Source organism: Bison bison, unplaced genomic scaffold, assembly GCF_000754665.1.
Source record: "Bison bison bison isolate TAMUID 2011002044 unplaced genomic scaffold, Bison_UMD1.0 scf7180017862158, whole genome shotgun sequence".
NCBI classification, from domain to species: domain Eukaryota; kingdom Metazoa; phylum Chordata; class Mammalia; order Artiodactyla; family Bovidae; genus Bison; species Bison bison.
In genome coordinates, this window is record NW_011492730.1 from 1,567,372 (window position 1) to 1,580,067 (window position 12,696).

The following is a 12,696-nucleotide window of genomic DNA, read 5'->3' on the forward strand; positions in this document are numbered from 1 at the left end:
TCTATCTTTTACACAATGACTGATTTCTCAGGCACACTACATACCTCTATTACGTAATTTTGCTCAAAGGATCAGTTCATGTAATGACATAACCAGATAATTTACTCGTTAGACCACCCACAACCCTTTGATATCCTAAGCAAGCTGCACCATAATTTTCCTCTAAACTAATAAAAGAGGTTTTACACTTCAATAGCAGCATGACCTAGTGTGCCCTATAAACACTGATATTTTAAAATACAATTTATACTAAATACTGGGAACACAAGCTTACAAAGAACAAGTTATATCAGTTAATATTTGTGTTTTAACCACATGCCAACTCTTTTCTCAGAATCCTTACAATGACCTTGACCAAGAAGGTACTATTACTATCATTCCCATTTTATGCCTGAGGAAGTTGGGATGCAGACAGAGTAAGTATCCTGTCCAGGTCACATGGCTACAAGGGGCAGACTTGAGTCAGTGACTACTCTGACTACACAGTCCCACGTTCCACCTCACAACCATCACTCTCAACTTCTAAAAAAATTTGTCAGCACTATCTGGTTAATAAGAACTTCCCCTGAGACTTGAATAATCCATACATTTTAGCTAACCTTTCAAAATAAAAGCATCATAAGTATTAATATGAAACAATTTATTTTTGTACTTCTACCAATGGGCCAATCTTTACTTCTTTATCAATTCATGCTTGAGAGCAAGCTCAAACTACAACAATCTGTGAAAGGAAATAGTTAATATGTTTCTTTTTCATTAAAAATTTCATTAAAATCACTTTTTAGGTTGATAAATCATTACTCAACAACATAAAAGCATAAAAAACTTTTCTTCTTAAAATATGAAATATTTAGCTATATCAGAAAAAGGACAGATCCAGTTCTAATATAATCCTAGTTGTACACCCTTAAGAATAGTTTCACAATGTGTTTTCAATATTCACATTATTCTTTCAGATTATTTTTAGAACTTAACTCAAGTCTTCCTAAATGTTACCCTGTTTTTTAATTGATTATTTGTTAGTGTTATGCATGACATTCAAACGTATTTTCAAGACTTATACCATAACCAAACCAAAAAACACTTCACCTTTATAAGTGTCATTATACTTTAACATAAGAATATCATTTAAAAGGTAAGTATTAGGAATATTTCTTAAAGTAATATTACCTGGAAGTAATCTAATTTTTAAAATCTGTGAGTCTTCTTTTAAACCCGGCAGAATAACCTTCAGATTAAAATTCTGTTAAAAAAATTATTTTAATTAAATTCAAATCCTAAATACTCAAGTAATTTACCACCTCAATTCTGATTTATTTTTTGCTTTTCATTTTCATACCATTATAGAAAGTCACTCAGCAAATTTATATTGACTAAAATTATCATATGTATGTATGAAAGAAACGCAGGTGAAAAAAACTGGCTCATATTGCTTCTTTACAGACAATACTATCTTCAAATTCAAAAGGCATACCCTCTGAATAATTACTACAATTAGTATGGGCATTTAAAAAATCTGGAAAGTAGTAAAATGGAAAAAACCCCAAATCTACACATATCTAAATATAATGTCATGTTCTAGATTCCAGAATAGAAAAATATAGTGGAGAAACTGGTGAAATGTTAAAGTCCACAGTTTTGTTAAAGTATTATATCAATGATAATACTGGATAAATATACAATGTTTATATAAGATGTTTAACAGAGGAAGCTGGGTGAAATACATGTGAACTCTCTATACCATCTCTGCAACTCTTCTGTAAAAATAATTATTTCAAAATAAAAAGGTTTTTAAAACCTAGAAATCTTTTTAAGTACATTTACTAAAGTCAAAATTTCCATGAATTTCAAGTTCTTGTTCCAGAAACAGCTTAATTCAGGAGGATGGACAGAACTTGCTCTTTGCTTTAATGCAGTAAACTCACATGCGCTATTTTAAACATTATTTTGGCAGGGGAAATTTTTAAAATATGTATCGAAGGTAATGATATAATGGGGAAAAAGTAACATATCACTTAAGTTATTAGTTACAGTGTTCACATTAGTCATAGCAATCTGTTAGCTACTTTATACTCTTAACTGAAAAATTATCTTACTGCAGTTTGCCTTTACCATCCCTAACTTTATTCCTCCCTCTTCCTTTATCCAAATACCAAACTCAATATGTTTACAAAGAAACAAGTTTCTTATATTTTTGTTCCTATTCTAAGAAAAATATTGAAAAATAGAAAAAGAGCAAGAGAAGAAGCAACATAGTACTAGATAGCTGTTGAAAATGGCTTTGACTATGAATGAAAATAAAGACAGCTGAAAATATTTAGCTCTGCTGCTGCTAAGTCACTTCAATCGTGTCCGACTCTGTGCAACCCCATAGACGGCAGCCCACCAGGCTCCCCCGTCCCTGGGATTCTCCAGGCAAGAACACTGGAGCGGGTTGCCATATTTAGCTCATAACCATTTAAAAAAGAACAGTAGCAAATGTGCTGGTCTTCCTCAGAGATGAAAGTGGTAATGGTATGTCAGGTGACATGATGCTGATTAATTCCTAAGAACCTGACACTACTGTCATCTTGCCACCAAACTAGGTTATTCAATTTTAAATGTCCAATTTTATTTTTACCATGTAAGAAATAAACATGCATTATAACATGTACGTACAATGCTTACCTTGCCTTGACAAGAGTTTACAGGGCCCTTAGCTGTAACACCTCGAATGACACAATTTGGTCCTTTGGTTATTTCGTCATAATGTAAAGTTAAACCACTGGAAAAAATAAATTATTTTTTAACATTTCCTCCATTATCTACAAATAAGCTGCAAATGTTCTTTTTTCTTTTTTGGGGGGTGGGGTGGAGGTGGGCCTGCACCACACGACTTGCAGGATCTTAGTTCCCTGACCAGGGACTGAACATCGGTCCTCAACAGTGAAAGCACACAGCCCTAACTCCAATTAACTGATCCCAAACTGCAAACTCTACACCCAGTCATCAAGACACTTGGCAATTTTTCTTGAAAACATGAATGTGATAGGTTATATTCACTTTACCATGTAACAGAGTTAAGATTTCCTTCAGTTTTTACAAACTCTTTATCAGTTTGTGATGAGGATCACAGTCTGGTTTACTGTTTATTCAATCATAAAATTGTTCCCTTTCTCTTCTACCTTTGTGAAGAAGTTTTCTAGGCTCACAGTAGGTTTTATTCTTATATATTTTCCCAACACAAAGGACAGAGGAAATTCCCAGGATGAATAGGAAAGAAGACCACAGAAGGACAAACGTAACAAGCTTAAGAGCTGATCTATACAGACCACCATCACAAAGTTCCAAGGAAGATGTCTAAAGAATATGAAACTGACAAGTTATCTATGTACAAAGCATCTTGAAAAGAGACCAGATAACTGGCAGAAAGCTACTTGGCAAAATAAAAAAAAGTATAACAGCTGTGCAATAAAGTAATTAGCACTTACATAATTTTAATAGAGCAAGCACTAAATACTGATCAAGCCAGAGTATAACTTTACTAAAAAATGTAGGAACAGGAAGGAGGCTTATTTGTAATATAAATGGCAACAAGAGAGTGTGTCCTCATCTTCCTTAGCCGTAAGTCAAGAGATAAAGCTTAAAACTGAAGAATCAGGAAGTAGTAACATAAAAGTTACTAACATATATGGCAGCAGGTACCAAAAAATTCAAGTAGAAAGCTGAAAGTGGTTTTGAGAAGTGGATTGTTGGTGAGGTGGAGAGGGCAAAAGAACTACTCTTTTTTCTTTTTTTTAATAAGCCTTATCAACTCTATTTGATTCTTTAGGCTGTATGTGTGAATTATTTTTATTTTAATTTAGTTAACACTGGGAAAAAAAAAAAACCTACTAGACAAAGATCTTACTATAATGAAGATAAATACACACAGCCAGGCCACCAAGACTTTTTAAGTCCCAAATCTTAATTACCAATATGTATGTGTGATAGAGACTCTGTAAGAATATCTTATCAAGGATAAGATGGAAGATATAATTAAAAACAGGGGTCAACTAACACACAAATATTTCCCATTTGTGACTAGATGGATTACATTTTTAGTGTTCTTTATTTTTAAACAGGCTTCCCTTGTGGCTCAGATGGTAAAGAGTCTGCCTGCAATGTGGGAGACCAGGGTTCAATCCCTGGGTGGGGAAGATCCCTTGGAGAAGGAAATGGCAACCCACTCCAGTACTCTTGCCTGGAAAATCCCATGAATGGAGGAGACTGGCAGGCTATTTTTAAACATAGATGTTTAAGTATTCAACTCTTCCATTATGGTTTAATATTCAAATGAATGCAATATGTAAAGATCACTTTTTGCAAAAGAATCACTTTTTGCACAAGAACCATATTTAGCAACTTAAGAGAATATTTAGAAAAATTCATTTGCAATATTTTTTATAACTGATTTGTTTTTCAGGAACTTAAACCATGGTACAAATCTGGACACTAAGCTATATCTCACTAGTCTGTGAGCTTCTAGAGGCAAATCCTATATTCTTATTCATTTTTATGTCTCCAGCTAGCAAATGCCTGGAATACAATACATACTCAAACGATTAAAAGAGCAAACAATTACACCAAAAGGGGGAAAAAGTACACATCAATAGCAAAAGAAAGCATACATTAAAAAGTGGGCCCCAAAGACAAATTTGGCAAAAATGTGAGAAAAAGAATTTCTCCCTAGGCACCTTAGAAACAGGTAATGGAAAACGATGAACATCCTCAATTATATAACTGGACTTTTCATTGCTATTTCTTGATATTAGCCAATCATTTCATTCTACAGGGTTACTAAGTAAAGGCAAATTCCAAGGAAGAACCAAATTTCCATGGAAAGCATAATTTTTATTGTTATAGTTTTAAAAACAAACTAAAAATAATTCTACTAGCAGGTTAAAAGCCTACCAGTAGGTAACCGCTAAGTTTAAATGCCCATAATTTCTAAGCAAACAACAAAATAAAAACATTGTATAGTGCATAGAACTGCCAAGAGACGTCATATCGTACTTGCAAAAAAAAAAAAAAGGAGTAAGACAGACCTATTAGTCTCAACCAAGTAACTGTAACAGCAAAAATTCAGTCCAAACAAACTTTACTGAGATAATTCATATATGACACTACAGCTGCAGAGTATAGCTTGGGACTAACTAAATCCCCCAGATATCATAAAATATCAAACATTTTAAATAAATCTGAAGTTAACACAAATAATTTAAGCTAAATGCAGTGAATACTCAGCAAATATGAACATTCAGATTACCTTGCTTCAAAAATTGGCTGAATATCAGTAGACAGTTGACTAGTATGACCAAATTCATCCTGAAACTCCACAGGGATATTGAATGGGACTCCAACACGAAAAGGAGGATCCAAAAGACCGAACGAAAATTTCTCTGGTTTACCCTCTTGAAAAAAAAAACACGAAAAGAAAATTCATCAGTCAGAGATTCATTGAAGGTAAAAACATCTATTTACATATGGAAGATTAAACTACGATAAAGATGGCATTTTAAATAAGCAAAATTTACATAAATTCTATCTACAATATACCTGCGAAAATTACAGATTGTTATATATATAAATAAGCCTAGAAACAGAGATAAATGTGTTTTTAAACTATGAAATTATTCAAATATAATAAAGAAATGTTTACAATTTTATCAAAGGAAAAAGTAAGGCAAAACACAATATTCAATAGCTATTCAAGGATATATGTGACAAAGATTAAAATATTTTAATAGATACAAAGTCAAAAGAGAAGCTCCATATGAGAAAGTATTTGCAATGTATGCCATAAAGGATTTAAATCCTAAATACATTAAAACTTCCTATAAACAGCTATTGTTAAAATGCAGTCTATAGTCTAATAGTTTCAAGTCATCCCCTGTGAAATTATTAGAAATGCAAATTCCAAGATTCACCTTATCCTGTGTCAGATACCCTAGGAATGAGGCCCACTGGTCTACAGTTTAATAAAACCTACAGGTGATTCAGATAAAACTCACACTTAAGAACTAGTTTTACACTATTAAAATGGGCATAGACTTTCACAGAATGACAATGTCCAATAAAGCCTAAAGAGATACACAACCTAATAATTAAATAACTTAACTACCGACTAAGCTAAATAAATACTGTAATATAGCTTGGCCAGCAGTGAGCATAGGGAAATAGGAACCCTCAGTCTGTTGGTGAGGGTACATAATCTTTTAGAAGGGTAAACTGACAAAAAATATATATAAAATGTTAAAGCACATATTGATAATTTCAGTTTGGCAATTCTACTTCTTGGGATCCACTCTAGAGAAATTCTAGCACGTGTACACAAAACATAATTTCCCCACCCCCTCATATAGAAACGTGATGTGTAACAGTCGCAAAATTGGAAATACATGAAATGTTCACCAAAGAAAACTGCTAAAACTACAGCAAGTCCCTACTGTGGAAAGTTCCACAGTTGTTATTTAAAGAACATGGTAGATCTGTATGAACAAAAAAGGAACACTCCCCAAAGTGGCTTTATGATTAGAGAAGGCAAAATACTCCCAGGCACTTAAAAATCAGCTCTCCAAAACCCCATAATAATATGACACCACAGAGCTTTTTTTTAAAGAGGCCTAAATCTTCAAAACAAGACCGGGAGCTGACTGTGGCTCAGATCATGAACTCTTCTTTATTGCCAAATTCAGACTTGAAAGTAGGGAAAACCACTAGACCATTCAGGTATGACCTAAATCAAATTCCTTACGATTATACAGTAAAGTGAGAAATACATTTAAGGGACTAGATCTGATAGATAGAGTGCCTGATGAACTATGGATGGAGGTTTGTGACACTGTACAGGGGACAGGGATCAAGACCATCCCCATGGAAAAGAAATGCAAAAAAGCAAAATGGCTGTCTGGGGAGGCCTTACAAATAGCTGTGAAAAGAAGAGAAGCGAAAAGCAAAGGAGAAAAGGAAAGATATAAGCATCTGAATGCAGAGTTTCAAAGAATAGCAAGGAGAGATAAGAAAGCCTTCCTCAGTGATCAATGCAAAGAAAGAGAAGAAAACAACAGAACGGGAAAGACTAGGGATCTCTTCAAGAAAATCAGAGCTACCAAGGGAACATTTCATGCAAAGATGGGCTTGATAAAGGACAGAAATGGTATGGACCTAACAGAAGCAGAAGATATTAAGAAGAGGTGGCAAGAATACACAGAAGAACTGTACAAAAAAGATCTTCATGACCCAGATAATCATGATGGTGTGATCACTCACCTAGAGCCAGACATCCTGGAATGTGAAGTCAAGTGGGCCTTAGAAAGCATCACTACGAACAAAGCTAGTGGAGGTGATGGAATTCCAGTGGAGCTATTCCAAATCCTGAAAGATGATGCTGTGAAAGTGCTGCACTCAATATGTCAGCAAATTTGGAAAACTCAGTAGTGGCCACAGGACTGGAAAAGGTCAGTTTTCATTCCAATCCCAAAAAGGCAATGCCAAAGAATGCTCAAACTACTGCACAATTGCACTCATCTCACATGCTAGTAGTAAAGTAACACTCAAAATTCTCCAAGCCAGGCTTCAGCAATACGTGAACTGTGAACTTCCAGATGTTCAAGCTGGTTTTAGAAAAGGCAGAGGAACCACAGATCAAATTGCCAACATCCGCTGGATCATCAAAAAAGCAAGAGAGTTCCAGAAAAACATCTATTTCTGCTTTACTGACTATGCCAAAGCCTTTGACTGCAGATCACAAGAAACTGTGAAAAATTCTGAGAAGAGATGGTAATACCAGACCATCTGACCTGCCTCTTGAGAAACCTATATGCAGGTCAGGAAGCAACAGTTAGAACTGGACATGGAACAGACTGGTTCCAAATAGGAAAAGGAGTACGTCAAGGCTTATGTTGTCACCCTGCTTATTTAACTTCTATGCAGAGTACATCAAGAGAAACACTGGGCTGGAAGAAGCACAAGCTGGAATCAAGATTGCCAGGAAAAATATCAATAACCTCAGATATGGAGATGACACTACCCTTATGGCAGAAAGTGAAGAGGAAAAAAAAGCCTCTTGATGAAAATGAAAGAGGAGAGTGAAAAAGCTGGCTTAAAGCTCAACATTCAGAAAACAAAGATCATGGCATATGGTCACATCACTTCATGGGAAACAGATGGGGAAACAGTGTCAGACTTTATTTCGGGGGGCTCCAAAATCACTGCAGATGGTGATTGCAGCCATGAAATTAAAAGATGCTTACTCCTTGGAAAGAAAGTTATGACCACCTAGATAGCATATTCAAAAGCAGAGACATTACTTTGCCAACAAAGGTCCGTCTAGTCAAGGCTATGGTTTTTCCTGTGGTCATGTATGGATGTGAGAGCTGGACTGTGAAGAAAGCTGAGCACCGAAGAATCGATGCTTTTGAACTGTGGTGTTGGAGAAGACTCTTGAGAGTCCCTTGGACTGCAAGGAGATCCAACCAGTCCATGCTAAAGGAGATCAGTCCTGGGTGTTCATTGGAAGGACTGATGCTAAAGCTGAAACTCCAATACTTTGGCCATCTCATGCAAAGAGTTGACTCATTGGAAAAAGACTCTGATGCTGGGAGGGATTGGGGGCAGGAGGAGAAGGGGACGACAGAGGATGAGATGGCTGGATGGCATCACTGACTGGATGGACATGGGTTTGGGTGAATTCTGGGAGTTGGTGATGGACAGGGAGGCCTGGCGTGCTGCGATTCACGGGGTCACAAAGAGACACTAATGAGCGACTGAACTGAACTGAAACCTTCAAAAAGAAAGAACAAGAAAAAAGACAACAGTAACAGAATTTGAAAGCTAGTGAGCATATGAACAAGTATAATTCTCCAGGCAAGAATACTGGAGTGGGTTGCTATATCCTTCTCCAGGGGGTTTTCCCAACCAAAGGATTGAACCTGGATCTCTTGCATTGCAGGCAGATGCTTTACCATCTAAGCTACTGGGGAAGCACTATGGACCTAACAGTAAGACTCAAAAAATCAAATCCTCAATCATCAACAAAACTAGCAGAGAGCCAATTTAATTTGCAGTATATAACATTCAAAAATCTCAAGCATGGCTCTATCAAGTAGGAGTGAAACTGGAATAAAAGAGAAAGACTAGCTCAAGTCTGTCAGAATCAGTTCCTCAGATCCCCACCCCTCGATACACAGAGCCAGTCAACTACCTCCTTAATTTTCAACAACATTTGGAAGGTTTCTCCTCTGGGAAAGCTTAGAGTAGGTCCAAGGAGGGACCTACTACTGAACACTGGACATAGCACTACTGAAAGCGCCAATTTACTGAAAACATGTAAATCAAGTGAAAGATTAATACTGAATGTGAAATATATAACAATCTTTTCCAGCTTGGCTCCCCAAATTCTGGCCCCTAGGTGTTTACACTCCACTCTGGAGAATCTGAACAGCCAGAGGAAAAAAACCTAAAATTCGCTTATTATAATCTCCCCAAATGAAATAAACACTCTCAAATGTCCTATTCTTAAACATGTGCACTAATAATGTAAGAGATCATCTAATAGGAAAGACCCAGTGCGGATGGAAAAAAAAAACAACATTGAAGAAACAGGCTATGAATCAAGTTTAAAAACATCAAAGAAAAAAAATACCATTATTAATAGCCTCAGAGAATTAATAAAAATATTAATCCACAAAGTCAGAAGAAAATGCTTTGAAAAGGAAATAACCTTTTTAGAATAAAATATTTTATTCTAATAAATAAATAAATATTGGAGAATAAAATACTCTAGAAAGTGAAAAATAATAGCAGAAAGAAAAAAATCAATAGAAAACATCAAACATCATGCTAAGGAAGTCTCTTATAAAGTAGAAAAATAGAATTAAGCGATGGAAAGTAGAAAACACAGTATACCAATTGACAGGTCCAACGTCTGAACACTAGATGCTATAGAAGGAAAAAAAGACCCAAAATCAAAGAGACTCAGAAGAACCCCTAGAACTTAAAATGTCAGAGATGGGGACCCAAACTCTGAATTATTCAAACATCTGAGGATTGTGGGAGAGACAGAATGGGGATAGTTGGATTGGGAGTGGGTTTTTAACATACAAAAGTCAGGAATCAAAATAACTTTAAAGTCTACCAGTAACAAAGGAAGCTAGAAAACAATGATGTATAAGGAGCATGATTATCAAGCAGAGTTAAAAAGTCATTTCTAAAACCAAAATGGTTATACAATTGGTCAAACATCTTTTATCAAATTTTCTATTTTCCTCTTGATTTAAAATGCCACCTTTAGCATACAGAGTTACATATTGGTGTTTTGCTTACCTTTAACAGAAAATTTAATTGCTTTAGATGGTAGTGGCCTTCCTGCATAAGTGTCTGCATTACTTTCATTCAGGACAACTTGCAATTTCAATGTATAATTCCCCAACTTGTGAATATTTTCTGGACAAATTAAGAAGAAATTAAAATTCAAGTAAACACAATACTGATATAATTTTTAATATTCAGAATAACAACTCACCCATTTTTTTAAACCAGTAAGGCCATTTTCCTCCATGTTGACTAATATGTGAAATTATTTCCTTATTTCCACTTGAAGCTTAATAAAAGAAAAAAATTTATACTTTGAGAAAGAAAATTTAGAACATGAAAATGAAATGTCACAGTGGCATCAAATATCTGTTGTACATTTTTAAAAATAGCTTTTAAACTTCAAAAGACCTAAAATTATCCTATGCAAGTCAATAGCATAATGAAACTACTCATTCAGACAATAAAATTCCTTTAATTCTTAAAAATGTATCTGTAAATAAGCTTAACTGGTATAAAGAATATAGAGATAATTTTTTTATATTAAAAATCATTTCTTTGACAGTTTTCTCCAAGAATAAAACAGAATTGTTTACATAATCTCTAAGACCTAGTGCCTATTAAGAGGTCTGATGAAGGAGAAAGGAAACGGATGATAGCACTTTTCTGAAATATTCTTTGCTATTTATTTTTGTCTTTAGAATCATGTAAATGACTTTAATAATTAACAAAATGGAATTAAAACAATTCATAAGCAAAAGCAAATTGTAGGTAGGTGATATGACCACATTAAAAAAATTATTTCAAGTGATTCAACTTTAGAATATATAAAAACTTTAAAGACAAATAACACTGCAAAGAAGTAAAAATTAATCTAATAGTCTTATTATCAGTAATTTTAATTAAGCCTTTACACTGCCTTTCCTATAAAAGTTGTTTCAAAATAAATCAATGACCATAACTGATACAGGAAATTTCTTACTAATTAATAAACCAAAAAGGATAATAAATTGAGATAATAGGACAATAAATTAGGAAGAAATGAAAGAATCAGTGGGAAAACCCACTGTATCATGCATACCAAATAACAAAGCAAAAATCACTAATGGATGAAACTCTTACAACATGGATGAAAGGAGAACTTTATAGTCATATCAGCCAAGTGAATTCAATAATCCATCCCAGTAGCACTAAAAGTGGGACAATTAACTATAGCTATCAAATGCCTCTTATATAATACCTAAAAACACAAATTCACTACAAAGTATTGATTCTTGCTTTAGGAGGGGGAAAATAGTGAACCTAAATCAATTCAAGGTTTTGGGGTAATTTCTAGTCTTCAGGGAATAGAACAAACAGCAGAATAAGTTAAATGACATTACAAAGAAACAGACAAGTATGTGCAACACTATACAGTACAATAAAGTATAGATTTAAAAATGACTGAGACAGTAAATTTGTTATATATTTTACCAGAAAAAATAAACCTTTTAATTATTTTATATAGAAACATATACCAGGCAGACCTTAGAGATATGGTAGGCTTGGCTTCAGATCACAACAAAACAAGGATCACAATAAAGGAAGCTACATAAATGTTTTCCCTTCCCAGTGCATATAAGCTATGTTTATACTATACTACAGTCTATTGAGTGTGCAATAGCATTATTTCTTTTAAAGAATAATGACAGTCAATCAGTTCAGTCACTGAGTTGTGTCTGATTCTTTGCGACCCCACGGACTGCAGCATGCCAGGCCTCCCTGTCCATCACCAACTCTGGAGTTTACTCAAACTCATATCCATCGAGTCGGTGATACCATCCAACTATCTCATCCTCTGTCGTCCCTTTCTCCTCCTGCCTTCAATCTTTCCCAGCATCAGAGTCTTTTCAAATGAGTCAGCTCTTCACATCAGGTGGCGAAAATATTGGAGTTTCAGCTTCAGCATCAGTCCTTCCAATGAATATTCAGGACTGATTTCCTTTAGGATGGATTGGCTGGATCTCCTTGCAGCTCAAGGCACTCTCAAGAGTCTTCTTCAATACCACAGTTCAAAAGCATCAGTTCTTCGGTACTCAGCTTTCTTCACAGTCCAACTCTCACACCCATACATGACTACTGGAAAAACCATAGCCTTAACTAGGCGGACCTTTGTTGGCAAAGTAATATCTCTGCTTTTGAATATGCTATCTAGGTTGGTCATAACTTTCCTTCCAAGGAGTAAGCGTCTTTTAATTTCATGCCTGCAACCACCAACTGCAGTGATTTTGAAGCCCCCCAAAATAAAGTCTGCCACTGTTTCCACTGTTTCTCCATCTATTTGCCATGAAGTAATGGGACTGGATGCCATGATCTTTGTTTTCT

The 12,696-nt window shown here is 35.0% G+C and overlaps 1 protein-coding gene across 1 annotated transcript in view; it reads right to left on the minus strand.

The window, feature by feature from the left end:
- SMCHD1 (structural maintenance of chromosomes flexible hinge domain containing 1) overlaps nt 1–12,696 on the minus strand; it is a gene marked incomplete at its 5' end in the record, with an annotated part of 126,878 nt that overhangs the window by 62,456 nt on the left and 51,726 nt on the right. The window contains 5 exons of the mRNA XM_010832731.1: nt 1,171–1,243; nt 2,668–2,764; nt 5,288–5,432; nt 10,345–10,464; nt 10,544–10,621. Coding sequence (XP_010831033.1) covers nt 1,171–1,243; nt 2,668–2,764; nt 5,288–5,432; nt 10,345–10,464; nt 10,544–10,621 — 513 coding nt within the window. The remainder of the gene's footprint in view (nt 1–1,170; nt 1,244–2,667; nt 2,765–5,287; nt 5,433–10,344; nt 10,465–10,543; nt 10,622–12,696) is intronic.